Source organism: Aplysia californica, unplaced genomic scaffold, assembly GCF_000002075.1.
Source record: "Aplysia californica isolate F4 #8 unplaced genomic scaffold, AplCal3.0 scaffold00002, whole genome shotgun sequence".
NCBI classification, from domain to species: Eukaryota; Metazoa; Mollusca; class Gastropoda; order Aplysiida; family Aplysiidae; genus Aplysia; species Aplysia californica.
In genome coordinates, this window is record NW_004797272.1 from 4,401,955 (window position 1) to 4,418,500 (window position 16,546).

General features: G+C 38.5%; 1 protein-coding gene across 2 annotated transcripts in view; it reads right to left on the bottom strand.

Annotated features, from left to right (window-relative positions):
• Positions 1 to 16,546, bottom strand: part of LOC106014199 — a 100,180-nt gene that overhangs the window by 7,749 nt on the left and 75,885 nt on the right. For both annotated transcript variants that reach the window (XM_035973992.1, XM_035973989.1), the window contains 13 exons: positions 13,770 to 14,011; positions 12,563 to 12,655; positions 11,036 to 11,196; positions 9,808 to 10,036; positions 8,942 to 9,018; positions 8,517 to 8,580; positions 7,577 to 7,777; positions 5,522 to 5,624; positions 4,707 to 4,821; positions 3,770 to 3,912; positions 2,426 to 2,565; positions 903 to 1,251; positions 134 to 321 (listed from right to left, as the gene is read on the bottom strand). In XM_035973992.1, the coding sequence (XP_035829885.1) occupies positions 134 to 321; positions 903 to 1,251; positions 2,426 to 2,565; positions 3,770 to 3,912; positions 4,707 to 4,821; positions 5,522 to 5,624; positions 7,577 to 7,777; positions 8,517 to 8,580; positions 8,942 to 9,018; positions 9,808 to 10,036; positions 11,036 to 11,196; positions 12,563 to 12,655; positions 13,770 to 14,011 (2,105 nt within the window). The remainder of the gene's footprint in view (positions 1 to 133; positions 322 to 902; positions 1,252 to 2,425; positions 2,566 to 3,769; positions 3,913 to 4,706; positions 4,822 to 5,521; positions 5,625 to 7,576; positions 7,778 to 8,516; positions 8,581 to 8,941; positions 9,019 to 9,807; positions 10,037 to 11,035; positions 11,197 to 12,562; positions 12,656 to 13,769; positions 14,012 to 16,546) is intronic.

Below are 16,546 nucleotides of genomic sequence, written 5' to 3' on the forward strand. Positions count from 1 at the left end.
CCAATAAAGTGGTCTAAAGGCACATCAGATAAAAAGGAGGTCTTCCAATAAAATGAAGGAACAATCCATCAGAGTGACAACCTTGTGATGTATTTTCTTAACTAGTTAAGACATGAGATGAGATCATGCTTACCGTGATGGGAGTTAAATGACATATGCTTCCCTCCAGAAAGTTCGCTCCAAAAACTGTTGCACGATTACAGTTGTCAGCCGTATTACGAGCACAAAGGATGTTGGTCTGGGTGCTCTGGACTGATGGAATAACATTTGGTGGCAAGGCACAGTTGGAGCCAGAGTAACCATTGCTGCACTGGCACACTCCTGGAATGGAATAATGAATGTAGAGTGAGAGCTTTATTTCTATTGAAAAGTGTATGGCAGTTCAAAAGTACAACTACAAATCATCTGTGTTGAAAACATTGTTTTGAAATTGGCCAACGTGAAGATTTTAAAGGCTCCAAACTCAGTGGGATCAGAAGTTATATAATTCTACAGATTTGGTTCAAAACTCTCAGTCTGAGTACCAAACACTTTACAATTAAAGTTTTTCTATATCAAGAAGGGACATTTCCTGGTAATTATCACATAATCAGTGTTAGAGTTAACTCTACCAGCTTCCAAATCTGCATTGCCCTCAGTCTACACATGTTCTTCCCAAGATCTTCAAGTCCACTTAATTTTGTATTGCTATCAATATCTGATCTGGTTAGCTGTTTGCCTTGCATTTTTTAAACTCTTTATTTTCCCCTAAAGTATTTTTCTTTCGCTCTACACTGCAATGATAAGAGTTTGCAAAACGAAAACTGTCGACCACATAAGTTAATGGAAAAGAAGAAACTACAAGAGTGTCTGCAGTGTCTATTTTTAGCAACAAATGAGATAGAAGGCATTAAGGATATTACCTTGATTACAGACTCCGTTATTGCTGCAGTCATTAGGGCACAGGTTATCATTGATAGTACTTAAAGAAGGTGCCACAAGTGCATCGGAAGGATCACTGTCTTCCCATAAAGAAGAATTGGAGGAGATCTGGTTCCTGCAAGATGCTTGCAGACTCTGGAGAGAAGCCACACCCCATTGAAGTGAGTCTGTCCTCCTTATGTCTCTGACGCAGTTCAGAATTTCAGACTTAAAGTTGTCTGAAGAGAACTGAAGGCATTGCTGATAGCCATCCAGGTCCTGTATGGAATTACGACAGAAAGTCTCTGCACTATCCGCTGTGATATTTGAAGCTGTAGGCCAGTCTGGATCCTGTAAAAACAAAGTGAGTTTCACATAATTTTTGATTCAGAAATGGAAGCTTGTCTGCGCTCTGGTAAGGTATGTATAACACAACATGCAGTTCAACATATTGAGCTTACATAACAAAAGTAAATGTTAAGATATGAATTCATAGTAGTGAAAAAACCAAACCAAAAACATAGATATGAATTCATAGGAGTGAAAAAACCCAACCAAAAACATAGTAACAAAGTCAAGTACAGTTAAACCTGCTCTTACAGCCACCTGTCCAAGACAACCACCTGTCTAAACGACCACTTCGTACTTCCTCACTTGCAATTAAGAAATAATATTATGAGGAAACTCTCCAATATGTCCACCTCTCTAAAATAACCACTTTTCTCCTTGATAATGGCTGGTGGTCTAAGTCAGTTCTGACTGTAGTTTAAATACACAGACAAAGATTCATGTACCCATGTCTCGGGTTTCCAGTAAGAAGATAAAGGCCTATATGTCACAGCATGGGGGAGTCAGGCTTTCATCATTTTGGTCATATATGGAGTTGTTGGAACAAAATGTACAATCTTACAGACTTGGTTGTAATGAAAACCCCCTCCCAAAAAAACAAACAACAAACAACATATCTATCTGGAATAGAAGTTGAGATATTTGTGATTCAAGAAGGTGGGGATTGTCTGGTGTCAGAACTGAAATTAGTGAGAAAATGGGGGCCAAAGTTTGGTGACTTCTAATGCTGTAGGGTCATGGAAACAGCAAACTTCCATTTTGTGTGCCCTTGATCAACATTTTTCAGTAAAACCAAAATGGATATGTATTTTCAAATGGATATGAAAAGGGTTGAGCCTTCCCACTCCTCCCTCCCAATTCCGTAAAAATTGCCTAGACAGACGGAAAAATGTTGGTTTCTTTAATTTCATTATTTTTACAAGATCCCTGATTTTATTTCAATGCCTCACATATAATATAGTATGCCAGAACTTACAGTCTCTGAAGGGAACAAATATAAATTATATTTCTTAAATTGATCCCCCTGAGAAGATCAAAATGAGCCACAGCATTTCTTGTAGGAGTGAAAAGAGTAAATGGCTACATTTTCTTAGACGGGCTGAAGACATGACTAGGATAATGCAAGTATTGAAAGACAGCAATACACAAGAGATATTTAAAAGGAGATTTAACTTACATTTTGATTGTCATTGGGTTCATAAGTGAAGGTCTCCTCATTGTTAGCTTGTCTTCTCTTCCTGCTGGACCCTCCAGCCCCATTTAGGAGATTTTGTTCAAATGTGGAATCTGACACTAAGAGGTCAGTGATATCTGTGCCTGTTACAGTGAAAGCAATATGAAAACAGCGAGTCAAATGTGTGAATCATAGTGTAGTTTGTCATTGCTTCTAAACCGTTCTAAAGTAAATCATTTAGTTCATTACGGTTTTAAAGAAGTGATTAAACAAATCTGTGGACCTGAAATCTTGTTACTAAATGACATAGATGTTATGATTATGCAAGGTGAAAATACCAATTATTTTAAATGACAGGAGGATTTACCATTTTGACAGAATTTGTGAACTTGAGTTTTACCACTTTCCCCTCCATGGAGTGTTGGTGCCATATATTGTCTCATAAAAGGCATTGCAAGATGCTACATTCCCATGGCAGCTTGGATATCACTTGCTCTTATCAGAATACCTCATATTTACTATCCCTAAAAAAATCTAAAAAACCTACAGACACTAAGAAGGTTATTTATGGCTTTCAACAGTGAATATATGAGGCACAATTAAAGGAGAATGCTGAAGATGACCATGAATCTCACTGTTAACCCCTTCATTCCCTCAGGATGTAGCCTGGTGGTATGTCACAAAAATGCGCAATTGTTGGCTTGAAGCCATACCATAGACGTGATGGAAGAGGGCAAAAATTTGCTATTCCTAGTTATCTTTCAGATGTCACATTGTCCCACTTATCATCTGCATGGCTCTAATTTTTTGGTACAGAGATTTAGCCACAAGCACAGCATAGATTCAAATTCAGGAATAAAAAACTGGTATCAAATATGCTAGTATTACTAGATTGGCCAGGAAACAGTCCATAAACACAGTCTAGTCTTGCTGATCAAAGTGTGCTTCCGCAAAACATAAACTCCAAAATCATTGAAAAAAAGGCACCAAATTTGACTTGGATATGCAAGTTGTTTCAAATTATGGGGAAGATGTGGAGTATGGGGATGAAGAGAGCGAGGAAGGTGACAGTATCAATTACGGTCCAAATATGTCCTGAGTGGCTCAGAGTAAGAGAGGGAGTCCACTGACACTGGGACTGATGAGACTGCTGTTCTGTCTAACGAGCTTAGCTACAAAATCAGTGCTGACTGTAGGAAAGCACACCCCCAAGGAATACAGGGTTTAAAGTAATTAATTGCCTTTGTCATGTCTCTCTCTGTACTTAATCTGAATGTGTTAATGTAGGCCTACATTCCATTGATACCACAAAACAAAAGGTACATTCAAGTTGTGAATTCATCTCACCTGATACACTGACACCGCAAGCAGTAACATCACCAAAATTGGCACATTCGCTCACACCAGAAAGGTCACAGCTGCAGTACAGATCTGGCACTATGTCCCCAGATCCCTTATAGCCTGAATATATGCTTGCTGCATCTGACACTCTGTGAAGATATAATTTTTATGGAAAACAAAATATAATTAAAATGCGACCTAAATACTGTTAAACTCTTAAATAAAAAAACTTCCGACCATATTCCTCAATGCTATTCCCAAAGTACCTGCCATTTCAATGGGTATTAAAACCCCCCCCACCGTGATATAACTTACTGATAAAGAGTCACAAAATATAGCTGTGATAATAATGCCATATAATACAAATTCTGAACTCCGAAACTGCCGGGGCTGCAGCTGAGGTAGGCAGTTGAAACAGACCCTTGAGCAGAACATATGTGGTATGGGTAGGCAGTAAATTCATAATAATAATAATAAATAATAAACAAATAGCATTTGTATAGAGCATACCCCTGCTCGACAGCAAGCTCTATGCCCTTTACACTATAATATTACCCCAGCAGACCCTAGAGCACTCAGAAACATTCTTGGCTTCCCGAAGCATACAGAGCAAGCAGCTGATTAAGCGCTCAAACACATACAAGCTTACAAGATCTTTCACTGTCTACAGCTGGGTGCTCATTCCCACCTGGGTAAAGTGAGGAAAATTCGTGTAAAGTGACTTTCCAAAGGACACAACATCGGGCTCCTGGCGGGATTCGAACCTAAAACCTTATAGTTGCGAGTCTGAGAGCCTAACCACTAGGCCACTGATGCCACATGTGTGCAAAGTCAAAATTATGAAGGACTACAGTGCTCAGCAATTCAGCAATGTGATAGGACTTATAAGGCTCTCTTATCATTATCTCAACAACCTGTATCTACAAGAAGTTATTATTTTTACCTGTAAGTGTTGCTGAAAGTGTCTGGTTCCTCTTGTGGGTCTGTTACTGAGTACAAAACATCATTTGCTCCTAGCAGATCATTCGTGCTGTTGCCATCAAACACACCACAAAGCCCTGAAAAAAAAGAGTCGGGGGTGGAATATGAAAAATTCGTGGCTACTAAAAAAATGTTAAAAATCAAGGACACACAAGAAGTAAAGCACAACAAGGAAAAAAACCCCAGCAACTCCCCCCCTGCCGCAGTTTAGCCATCCTGGTAAATCTAAACACAATGAGCTCATTTATAGTGTAGATGAATATATCTCGAGAATAAAGGTTGACTGTCTGGTCTCGTGCTAATTTTGGAATCAAATGAGTGATGTAAAGGCTGATCTAAACATCAACTCACCACTGCACTAAAACTATAAAGAAGACATATATTGAGACCATTTGTGTCACGACAGGGTGGAATCAGACGCTCATCAGTTTCCAGGCATATGAACTTGTTGGTGTCACCTTAAAGCTTGTTCATTTGTCTAGTTTTTGTTGAAAAAATACCTATTCATCTTTAATAGAAGTCTAGATTTTTCCGATTGAAGGAGAGGAGATGGCGGGTTGCCTGGTGTCAGAGGTAAAATTAGTGAGAAAATGAGAGGGATACAATATCCCAGCAGAAAGACTGAGATACCCACTAAGAATCTACCCACATAGGAATTACCTGGCCTTCTGCTTGTTACAGCAAAAAGCCTAACCACTACACTACATATTCAGGTAGTTTATCTGGTGTAATACACAAAAGAACACAGGGATATAAAAAACAACCCCACTAACTTACCAGATGTTTTCCCAATATCTACAGCGGATGGTTTCAGGTACAGATTCATGGATGCATCCACAGAACTTCTTACTTCCATCAATGCGCCAGTCGGCAAATAAACCTGGAGGAAGAATTGAATGGCAAAGTGTAATCAACAAGAATGCTATGTCAGTTCTTTATTGAGAAAGTATGTAATGAGTTTTACTCCATTTACTGTGGAACGTCAGAGAACAATATTGAGAACAGATGAGCGAAATCGGTGGGACGCAGAAATCTTTAAGTTATGGACGAACTTTGCTTGTACATGTTTTAAAAAATACAAAGGAAATAAATGTACAAGAAAAAATTTGGGACCTGAAAATCTGTTTGCTGTGTGTGTGTTAGTTATGTGCATGCTAGACTGTATTATCAAAATAAAGATAGGCTACATGGTGCAAGTTTAGTTGACAGTCTACTGTTGAGCCCTTGCCACCGGTACAGCAGTGGCGCCTAAAACTGCCAGTATGCCTAGCTACTGGTACACTGGAGAGCGAGACCCTATCTCTAACGCGGCCTGTCTGGGACAAAATGCGCACGAAAAACAGTGTTTACTAAACAGGATGTTCATGATTATTTGGAAGATCTTTCTGAATTTAGATGCTTGTAATGACCAGGACTACCCTGAGTGGGATATGGAAAGTGATTCTGACGATCTTTAGAATGTTAGTAATATATCGCCCAGGAGCTCAGGCAGAGGTGCATGGTAGCCTCAGGAAGTCAGGGCTCAAAGGGTTAAAAATAAGACCCACTTGATTGACCATGGTCTATTGTGAAATAGATGCTCTAGCATAGTGTAAAGCTTGCCTGATTGGCAATGATAACAACAGTCCTGGGAGCATTTACATCAAACGTGGTGGTATTTACAATTGCAGTGTGTGGGTGGGTGGATTACTTCATTTCGTGCTGCCTTTTAGATCAAAGAATTTTGCAGAGGTAAAGTTTATGACTGTCAAGTAAATAGCGACAGCAAGTGACCAGATGCGACTATTTTTCAAGAAATCAGGGGGCTAGCCTAAAAAAAATTTCACACAAAAAACGTTCAAAATTATTAAAAATTGTTAACTGAAAAACCCATCCCAAAACAAGGTATTCATTCACAGAAATGTGAAAACATCGTTAATAAGCCTGGCATGTAGCTTACCTACAGAAGCAATCTTTATTTCTAAAAAGTGATAATTCAAGGAAAGAGGAGACATGGTGTATTTAAAGTGAAGAATATCAACCTACTGAGTTTCAGTTCAGAATGCATTTCAAACTGAATTATGAAAAACTCATATAATTCTTTACCAATCATTTGTTTCTGTATCTCAAAGGAGTAGTTCAATTGCACACGTAAATGCAAACAAATTAAATCATACAACGAGTAGCAAAAGAATCTACAAGTTCTTATGTTTACAGGGATTGAAAGAACAGATGTTCCAAAACAAATCAGAGAAGTACAGTTGAACGGGCTCCAATGGCCACCTGTCCTAAACATTCACCTGTACACATGACCACTTTTCACCCCCCCCCCCCCCCCCCCCCCCCCGGCATTTTTTTGGTATTATACTGATACTGTCCTAGAGGTCAACCTGTCCAAGACAATCAGTTTTCTTCTCGTCAATGGGTGGCCGTCTTGGACAATTTTGACTATATTTATAAAAACAAAACAAAGCAGCAGAACCAGGAAAACAAACATAGGCATGAGGAAAGTGATTACAAACAAAAAGAAAGGGCTAAATTGTTCCATGATACTTTAATCCAATAAAATAAATAAAGTAAATTTACTCTACCCCTATTCTTAAATAGTTAAAAATATCTTTTGAACATCAGCGAGGTAGAGCAAGTAAGCTCTAAATGGAGGTTTCCAAGTGACTTTATCAAAGACAGGGCTGCAATTATGCCATCAACACATCCGGGTTGAGTTGGCATATTTATAATTCACTTGCTTTGAACAAAAAAACAAGATATGACAGTTACAGCAAATTGCATTCCGATACAATATGTTATGATCTATCTGCTCGTGTCACTTATAAAAGAAAATACTAGCCTTACCTTTATAGTGTCACCATCATCCTCCTGGTACACCAGAGTTTGAGGAGATAGTTCCCCGACCAAGAACAGTTTCACTGTCACTGGGTGAATGGTGTCTGTGCGCGAATCACATTTGCTCACTCTAATAACATCATTGCCGACGCGAGCAGCAAAGCCACATGCACTGGAACCTACTCCAGTCTTGTAGAAGTAGCCATGAACCTGGAGAGTCGAAGGTATGCGAAAAAGACCCATAATGAAGTTTTAAAAAATGAAACAAGTCACAACAAATACTGGAAAAAGAGAAACACAGTTTTCGAAAACCATGAAGTCTGTTCCCCCTCCCCATTGTTTACTCAAACAAAATCATATAAGAAAATATCTTAAAATATTTTTCAGCCACTCCTGTCTTAACCAACCTCTATTTGAAACATTTCAAACTCATAACTGAAACAATTATCACAAAACATTGTATTCACACAAAAAATACCCACTGATAATTGTATGCCGACCCTGACAATAAATATATAACATTTGAATGTTTGTTGTGACTTTATAGTCTTTCTGGATACCAATCAAGCAGTTATCACCAGCACTGCAATGGCAAGGGGGAATATGAGAAAAGAAGGGATTAATTATTCATGGCAGTATTAGATGCTCACAAGTACTATTTACCATGCTCTTGATATGATAAACAGCAATGCAATGTAATCTTTGCCTTAAAGAAATGAGCCTATCCCAAACAGTCTTAAAAATACAGTCAGGCATGGATAACTCAAACACGTCAGGGATGGACAAATCTGCTCGGGACATCCGTATCATTCTGGTTAACCGATCATAATGAAAAATTAAAGAGATATCAGTCATCAAGGACGCGCAAATTGTATGAATTATCTGTGACTTTGAGTTTTCTGCGTTCGTGTTATCTGTGCCTGACTGTACACATTAGATAATGTCTCACTTCAACTTGCAGATCCTGGTGCTTGTAGAGAACAAACTCTCCCGTCAACATATTGTCGTATTTTCTGCAACAAGTTCACAAAATGTATGTTAGACAAAGTTTCACTGAATACCCCAAAAAAGAGCAATAATTAAGTCCTCATTAAAGAAATCAATAAAACAAACATCCTTGTGAAATAAACCGCCCCCCCAAAACAACCAAGAATTAAATCTTGATGACAACAAGAAAAGAATTCATATAATAGTAAAACAAAACTATCAAAGCTACATACCTTGACACTAAGCTGTAGGCAACATCTCAATATGAATCATGAAAGTCTAAAATGATAACATGGACTGGTCCATAAATCTCCTCTAAAAAGCTAACTTTCGACAGTAGTACTACTAGATTCTCGTACAGTGCAAATCTATCATTCTCTTTCTTACGTTTGGTCAAAGGTGAAAACGTGCGGATCTCCAACAACCTTACACTGTTCGGCCAGGTCGGAACTTCTTACAGTTACCTGGATGGATGAGGATAGTGAAAAAAGAAGGTGAATAAAGTGAAGAAACATGGACAGACACAACATTTTTCTTATAATTGTAATAGGCAAATGATTATAAAGCACCAAGGAAAGCACAAATTAGATAGATGCTAACTTCCTTGAAATTGTTGCAGGCCCAAAGAATGTAGGCCTATGTATTGTCTCAGTGTTCCCCTTTTCCAATGGTTTTTAGTGGAGTTAGGGAGAAACATGAGTGAACAGAATAGAGGGTTGGAGTTACGATTTTGATAAACTTTCTTATTTTTTTCATTGACTTCTACAGCAAAACAATATGACTTTGAAAGAACTAAGACATTAACAATTAATATGAGTATAACCATTTGTATATTTCTTTCTACTTCATCTGACGGTGTACCACAGACCCCCCCCCCCCTAAATTCACGATTATTATTCATATGTAACAAACAACCAAGTTTTTTAGAATTTGTTAGAAGCAAGATTTCTATTCACTTAAAATGGCAGGCACTAGTAGTAACTCTTTCCCTAAAAAGTTTAAAGGCACAACCTTTAACCTCAAAAGTCTATATCTGTGAGAACCTAATACATATTTGATTTCATGCTCGGTTGACGATGTTGTTAGACTCTCGTCTCGTCGCCTCACATCACGTTTGGGATACAAAAAGAATACAAAAAGAAACAGTACCAGAACATCGCATCTTCAAATTGAAAGCAAATTCATCATAATATGTTCATAACAATAAAATAACAAGTCATAGAATTATGTTCGAAGGAAAGAAAAATTCATACATTGAACTTTTTCAGCAGAATTCCTGTCTCAGTGGTAGTTGCGACAGTGTCCACTTGGAAGATGTCAATGGTGACATCCCTGTCGCTCCTGACAATACCGTCACTGACAGCCCTCATCTCCAGAGTAACCTGAGAACTTGAGGCTCCTACATTTCCACCACATGTAGCGTCACTTGTTGCAATAGACTTGACAACAAGAGCAGGCACCTCTGCTCCTCCAATACATTTGCTGTGAAAGGGCAAGGTCAAGACATCACGAATTGTAAGATAGGATAAGATAAGACAATACTTTATTGTTCCTGAGGGAAATTTTCTGTGGCAGTACAGGTGTGGAAAAAAAATACATGTAGATATACACAGAATCCAAATTGTACAACACTTTCATAAGAGAATTTCAACAAGAATAGAAAAACAGAGCCAACAATAATACAACATGTCACTTCAGAAGCATCTCTCAAACCACATGAAGGAATTTATCCAGATTTTGAAAGTTATCATTATGATCATAATACTGACAAGAAGGATGCCAGATGAAACAAAGAATAGGAGGGGGAGGGGGGAGGAAGGCACGGTGGATAGTACAGTGAGATATGGCCAGCATTAGTAAGAGTAAAAGAGGAAAAAAAAAGAGTGGATAAGGACAGCATACACATACTCATATTTGATGGTAACTTAGAGTAAAATGTATGCTTGTCTGCAATTCTAAGATACATTTCTATTACTGGGTAGTAAAATTGAAGCTGCGTGTTGCAAAATCAAAAAGTAGTACGCACTACAGAAGAATATGTAGAGAGAGATGACATCATGAAAATTAGCAGTCAGACTACAGAATAAAAGTTTAAACGCTCTGCTTTTGTTTATAGCCAATGCTCGTATAATTTGTAAGACTTACTCATTTTTAAAAACATGGTCTTGTTGGCTTGTTTATTTTGTTTAAAAAAAAGATGAATTCGGTTTGCTCCTCAACCCACCATATTTCTCCAAATCTTTCATGGGCCCTTGCTTTTCCTACTGTACCCCCTTGTTTTTTCCAATCCCCCCCCCTCACCCTGGAAAGTTTGCAAACATCAGCCATATATTTTTATAAAAATTAATGTATGCTTATAAGAGAGGTCTGATTGATCTTTAAGTCTGGATACCTGATAACACAGTTGGAAGCAAAATAATTCAAAGTACGTTGCCTACAGTTAATACACCCATCCCATTGGGTGACATGATGGGGCCTTACTTGGGAAAATCTTGCGCGTTTGTTCTGGCTTGCACTGTAACGCGGCAGGACTGCCCATATTTCAGCAAGCAGTAAAGTTCACGGGTGATGCTGCCAAAGCTGACCGACACTGTGGCTGTTGTTATTCCTTCATACAAAATATCAGGTGTTGGTCCCGTCACCTTGGCAGCACATAAACAAAAGCAGCAATAAGAGATCTATTCATTCCTTGACAACAGAATAAGTGAAAATCTAAATCACAAATCTAAAAAAGAAATGATGTTAAGCTGTGTGTGTTTTTCAGAGAGAGAGAGAGAGAGAGAGAGAGAGAGAGAGAGAGAGAGAGAGAGAGACAGAGAGACAGACACAGAGAGAGAGAGTGTATGTGTGTGTGTGTGTGTGTGTGTGTGTTTGTGTGTGCGTGTGTGTGCGTGTGTGTGTGTTTGTGAGCATGTGTATGTGAGTAATAAGTTTATAAAGGTGTGTGTGTATGTGTGCAAGTGTGTGTATGTGTGTGCATGTGAGTGTGTGTGTGTGTATGTGGGATTATGTGTGTGTGTGTGTGTGTGTGTGTGTGTATGTGTGTGTGTGATTATGTGTGTGTGTGTATGCATGTGCGTGCTAGCGTGCGTGTGCGTGCATGCGTGCTACCTTGCATGCACTCGCGCGCGCACGCGTGTAACTGAGGTGTACATGTGTACACATGAGTGTGAATGTATGTGTGGGCTTACGCATATGTAGTGCATACCTACAGGGAACATTGAGCAACATACAATATTCAACAATATGGAAGGTGAAAATCAGGAGCCCGTCAATTTATGTACATATAAAAACATATTTCAATGTGAATTTTACCGAAAAACATTGATCAAAGGCATCATGTGTAATTTTTCAGTTTTCAAAGACTCTAGAGTTATTGGAGTTACCAAACTTTGGCGGCCATTTTCTTGCTAATTTCACCATTGACACCAGACGATCTCACCTCCTTCAAATGTAAATATCTTGAATTCTATTCAAGATAGATGGGTACTTTTTTGCAACGCAAATGAATAAGCTTTCAGATGATACCAATAAGTCCACATACGCCAAAAATTGGTGAGCGCCTGATTTCACCATATTGTGACACATATAGTAATATCCTGATTATGATTTGTGGAATTATGTGGTAATTCCTAAATCTTAACTCATTTTAATTATGACCATTATTTTAGAAGCAAAATAAACACCATTGGGAGACTTTAACTCTTTATCTTCGAGGGGAGTAAACCCACTATGCTGGGGTCCTGTTTTGGCTCAAAATCTAAAATTGACTTATATGACACTAAATTGGTAATTAAAAATAAGTGAAACGTGAAGTATTTCGATACTTCTTGATCTAATGAAAGAACTCCCAATAAAACAGACCTGTTTTCGGCAATTGCCAAAAAGAGATTTGAGGTCAAATATGTCTTAAAGGAATGAGCCTGCCAGCGGCTCACTGGCACAGAGGTTCCATCCGCAAATCACAGAGAGCAGCTTGCCGGTGATAAGGAGTTAAAATTATCTTACCTTTGGAACGAAAGGAGGAACTGAATCTTCTAATGGAGGGCTTTCACCATTTCCACACCTTGCAGGATTGGAGGCTCTTACAGAACAGACAAGCTGGGGAGCAAAGCAAAATGAGTGTCAGACAGAAATGTTCAAAAGCAAGCTTGTCACAAAATGTTATCTTTCTTTCTATGCGAAACTGCAAGGTAGTGAGATAAATCTGGTGCAAATCTTTCAGATCGGGAAGTTTGTGTACAGCCAAAAGAAATGACAGAAAGAGCCATTCTGAATAAATATGTAAAAAAAATCTTCACCAACATCATACTTTGTTTCTTTTAATGTTTTAGTGAGCATTTTATGGCACTTGCAATTCAATTAGGTCTGAAAATTAGAGGTGTTACAAGAGCGCAGCAAACATAAACAAGAAAGAGGAAAGATATGGACGATGCATGTTTCCATATAGGAAAGACGGAGTAAACCACACCAGAGCACCTGAAAACCATCCACGGATCATTCTTCCACAGTCAGTAAGCTTACTTTGAGTAAACAAGCAACACTTCTCTGCCAGATCTGATCTCAGTAGCACTAGGAGAGAAGCAAGTTCTAAACAAAAAGAGGAACATCTTTTGAACATTAGAACAAAAAAGTGAGGCATCGTAGTAAAATCAAGCGCTCGTCAAAATAATGAAATCAAAGGAACAGGCATTTTCCGCCAGTTTGTCAATTTTTATCGAATTTTCGTTTTTTGGCTCAACACCTTTTATATCCATACAAAAACAGATTTCTATGTGAATTTTTACAGAAAAACATAGATTAGAGGCGCAAAATGTGTAAATTTCCAGTTTTCAAGGACTCTCAAGCTATACTTTGGCGGCCATTTTCTTTCTTATTTTACCCTTGAAACCATGCAACCCCAACTCCTTCAATTGCAAATATCTCAACTTCTATAACAAGATAGATAGATGGGTATTTTTAAAATCGAAAGCAAGGCAAATAAATATGCTTTCAGATGATACTAATAACTCCACATGCCCAAAAATTGACGAGCGCCTGATTCTACCCCGTACTCGTGACACAAAAAGCAATTTCATTCAATATACAGTGTAAGAGGGATCATAAAAAGAGAGGATATTTCACACTTCAGAACACATATATATATATATGAATATATGAAGAAGCGAATTTGGAAACAGTAAAAGATCAACAAAAAAAAGATGATGTTAGGTACCCCATTGTCCAGTATGGAGTTCCTCTGATCTTGGGACAGTGTGGCCATGTCAAGCCGATCCACATTTATGGTGGTCAAAGTGACCATAGACAGGACATCAGTGCCCGAGGTCCAGGAGAGAATGTACTGAACTCCACTTTCAGAAGCCGGCTGTATTTGACAGTCGAACACTGCAGTCAGACCGGAGACACTGAAGGAAATAGCAGGATTGCCAGGCATGATGGGATAACTGTCCACAGTACCTGAAAAAAAAGTAAATAATACGAAATACATCATTAAATCACGATATTTGTCTCCCTTTTCATAATAAATAGTTGATCTTTAAACAGCTACTTCATTGCCTTTCTGCCCATAACATCATGTCAAATTTTGAGCAGCTTCCAGTCGAAATTGTCCAAGATGGTCACCTATTGTCAGGACAAAAATGCTTTTCTTGGACTGGTGGGTCTTTGATTTTTAGTTTAGTAAGTGTTTTACTGCACTTGTAACACAATAACGTCATATACACCTTAAGTGCCGAAGATTAGAGGTGTTACATGAGAGTAACAAACACAAAAAAGAAGGAAGGGAGATAAGGACGATAGATGTTTGATGGGAAAGAAGAAGCAAACCGCTCCAGAGCACCCGCCAACCACCCATCTAGACTGGTGGACATCTCAGACAGTGTCATTGTAATGTAGAAACAAGCAAGGGGAAGAGTGGGAGGTGGTCGTTTGTACAAAGACTATTTTACACAGGTGGTCGTAAGAGCAGGTTCAACTTTTTTTTTAGTAGAGGTTATACGGCGCTCGCAATTGCATAAAGTCATAAGAGCGCCATGGTTCAACTGTAAATGATATTCCTCTTCTCATTCTTGAAAAAACCCAAACCAAACCCCATCAACCTCAAACAGCTTCATCATTGTCTTTCTGTTCTCATAAAAAACGTCAAATTTTGAACAGTTTCTTAGTACAAATATCTTGAAGACACAGGGCATGACTGCTGGCAATCACATGTGTACATTTTAGAAGCATGCGTACATAATGTACTTACAATGAGATTTGACATACAAGTGTGAGGTTAAGGTCTGAGTGCATATTATGTTGTTTGCCTCTCATGTAAAACGAGCACGTTCTTTGAAAGCATGGAAAGCATATTTCTAATCTAAGTTTTAGAATGAAAAAAAAAAAAAAAAAAAAGGAAATAGAAAATTTTTGTCCTTGTGGAAACTTGGGTAAAATAAACTTAAGGGTGGAAACATGCACATTCAAAGTAGCCTAAACAATACAATGTAACATATTTTAAATAACAACCAATTCAAACACAGGATTAGGAACTTAAAAACTCTGTCGCAGATTGAAGAAAAGCATAGCTGATTTTAGCTTGGATATATGTAGGCCTATATCTTACTCAAGGACACATTGCGGTGCCTACTTGTCCACCTTTAAGTATTTAGAGGAGAAAGGAGGGAGGGGGGAGGCCTGGGTAAAGTGAGGAAAATTTGTGTAAAGTGACTTTCCAAAGGACACAACATCGGGCTCCTGGCGGGATTCGAACCTAAAACCTTATAGTTGCGAGTCTGAGAGCCTAACCACTAGGCCACTGATGCCACATGTGTGCAAAGTCAAAATTATGAAGGACTACAGTGCTCAGCAATTCAGCAATGTGATAGGACTTATAAGGCTCTCTTATCATTATCTCAACAACCTGTATCTACAAGAAGTTATTATTTTTACCTGTAAGTGTTGCTGAAAGTGTCTGGTTCCTCTTGTGGATCTGTTACTGAGTACAAAACATCATTTGCTCCTAGCAGATCATTCGTGCTGTTGCCATCAAACACACCACAAAGCCCTGAAAAAAAAGAGTCGGGGGTGGAATATGAAAAATTCGTGGCTACTAAAAAAATGTTAAAAATCAAGGACACACAAGAAGTAAAGCACAACAACAAAAAAAACCCCAGCAACTCCCCCCCTGCCGCAGTTTAGCCATCCTGGTAAATCTAAACACAATGAGCTCATTTATAGTGTAGATGAATATATCTCGAGAATAAAGGTTGACTGTCTGGTCTCGTGCTAATTTTGGAATCAAATGAGTGATGTAAAGGCTGATCTAAACATCAACTCACCACTGCACTAAAACTATAAAGAAGACATATATTGAGACCATTTGTGTCACGACAGGGTGGAATCAGACGCTCATCAGTTTCCAGGCATATGAACTTGTTGGTGTCACCTTAAAGCTTGTTCATTTGTCTAGTTTTTGTTGAAAAAATACCTATTCATCTTTAATAGAAGTCTAGATTTTTCCGATTGAAGGAGAGGAGATGGCGGGTTGCCTGGTGTCAGAGGTAAAATTAGTGAGAAAATGAGAGGGATACAATATCCCAGCAGAAAGACTGAGATACCCACTAAGAATCTACCCACATAGGAATTACCTGGCCTTCTGCTTGTTACAGCAAAAAGCCTAACCACTACACTACATATTCAGGTAGTTTATCTGGTGTAATACACAAAAGAACACAGGGATATAAAAAACAACCCCACTAACTTACCAGATGTTTTCCCAATATCTACAGCGGATGGTTTCAGGTACAGATTCATGGATGCATCCACAGAACTTCTTACTTCCATCAATGCGCCAGTCGGCAAATAAACCTGGAGGAAGAATTGAATGGCAAAGTGTAATTAACAAGAATGCTATGTCAGTTCTTTATTGAGAAAGTATGTAATGAGTTTTACTCCATTTACTGTGGAACGTCAGAGAACAATATTGAGAACAGATGAGCGAAATCGGTGGGA